This window comes from Aplysia californica, unplaced genomic scaffold (genome assembly GCF_000002075.1).
Source record: "Aplysia californica isolate F4 #8 unplaced genomic scaffold, AplCal3.0 scaffold00489, whole genome shotgun sequence".
Lineage (NCBI taxonomy): Eukaryota > Metazoa > Mollusca > Gastropoda > Aplysiida > Aplysiidae > Aplysia > Aplysia californica.
The window spans coordinates 518,006-519,257 of NW_004797759.1; the positions used below are offsets into that span (position 1 = coordinate 518,006).

Consider the following 1,252-nt stretch of genomic DNA (forward strand, 5'->3'; position numbering starts at 1 on the left):
TCTCTCTCTCTCTCTCTCTCTCCCCCCATCAAATATTTCACTCTACAGCCACCCCTAGTTGTTTGGAAACCACCTTTCCTTCACTGACTGAAAAAATAACCTTCTGACTGGAGACGATACTTTATTTATCTCTCTCTTTCTCTGCGTCCAGTTCGTGTTATTATAAATAACTTCAACTATTACCGTTATCATCTGCAGCTGCCCCGAGTTGTTTGGAGTTCTGGTATCACATGTTTGGTCCTGACATTGAGACCCTGAATGTGTATCTTGTGACGGGCGGAGGTGCCAACTACTCCCGCATCTGGACGCGCTCCTCCACTCAAGGAAATGTCTGGAAGTTTGGAGAGGCTCGCGTGGAATCCACAGAAAGCTATCAGGTGTGTGCTCAACAACATTAAAGAAAATAATGAAAATATGAAGAAACTGAAAATGTCAGGTCTTTTGTACAAGTGTTGGATTTTCGTGCTGGGATAGAGGCGCATGCCTTTACTCTTTTATCTTTTATCATTTTCTCTGCTTATCCTTATTCTTTAAATACATATTTCAAATACTTCTTCTTTTAAACTACTGCAGATATTTTATCTTATAAAAAGTTATCATGCTAGTGTAATTTTAAGTTCTCTAATTTCTGAAATCGTGTGCAATGTGAGCTTGTTTATTTGTACGTCTGTGCTCCTGATGTCTAAAACTGAGATTTCAATCACTCATCAGATTGCCTTTGAGGGCGTGGTTGGACGTTCCTTTAGAGGAGATATTGCCATAGATGACTTCCATCTCCGAATTGGGAAATGTCCTCGAAGACGTAAGTTGATAAAAGAAATTCCATTTTTTCCATGTCAGCAAAGATGTCAATGGTCAAGACAAGACAGATGTATAGACCCGTGTGTATCTTTGGATGAAAAGAAAAAAAAAAGAACATTCAAATTTGTCCCTGTGTTGAACTGTCCTGTATTCAAATGTGCTGATTTGCGTGATGTAAGATGTCTTGGTTTTTCTGATTGTTTGTCTGTGTTTATGTGTAGAAGATCAAGAAATGCCCAGTGCTGTAGCACATTCAACTGTTTTTATATATTATGCTGCTATTGTTATGGTGTTTCATCATGTGCCACCAACACTGTTTGACCCTACCATTTAACCAGACTCAGTGCAACTGTTAGTCAGACTGTCTCTACCTTGTCTTGTCACTCTATCTATGTCGTTTTCTCTCTCTCTCTCTCTCTCTCTCTCTCTCTCTCTCTCTCTCTCTCTCTCT

General features: G+C 39.5%; 1 protein-coding gene across 1 annotated transcript in view; it reads left to right on the forward strand.

Annotated features, from left to right (window-relative positions):
• LOC118478318 (MAM and LDL-receptor class A domain-containing protein 1-like) overlaps positions 1-1,252 on the forward strand; it is a 76,273-nt gene that overhangs the window by 73,801 nt on the left and 1,220 nt on the right. The window contains exons 55-56 of the mRNA XM_035971728.1: positions 199-377; positions 712-802. Of these exons, the coding sequence (XP_035827621.1) occupies positions 199-377; positions 712-802 (270 nt within the window). The remainder of the gene's footprint in view (positions 1-198; positions 378-711; positions 803-1,252) is intronic.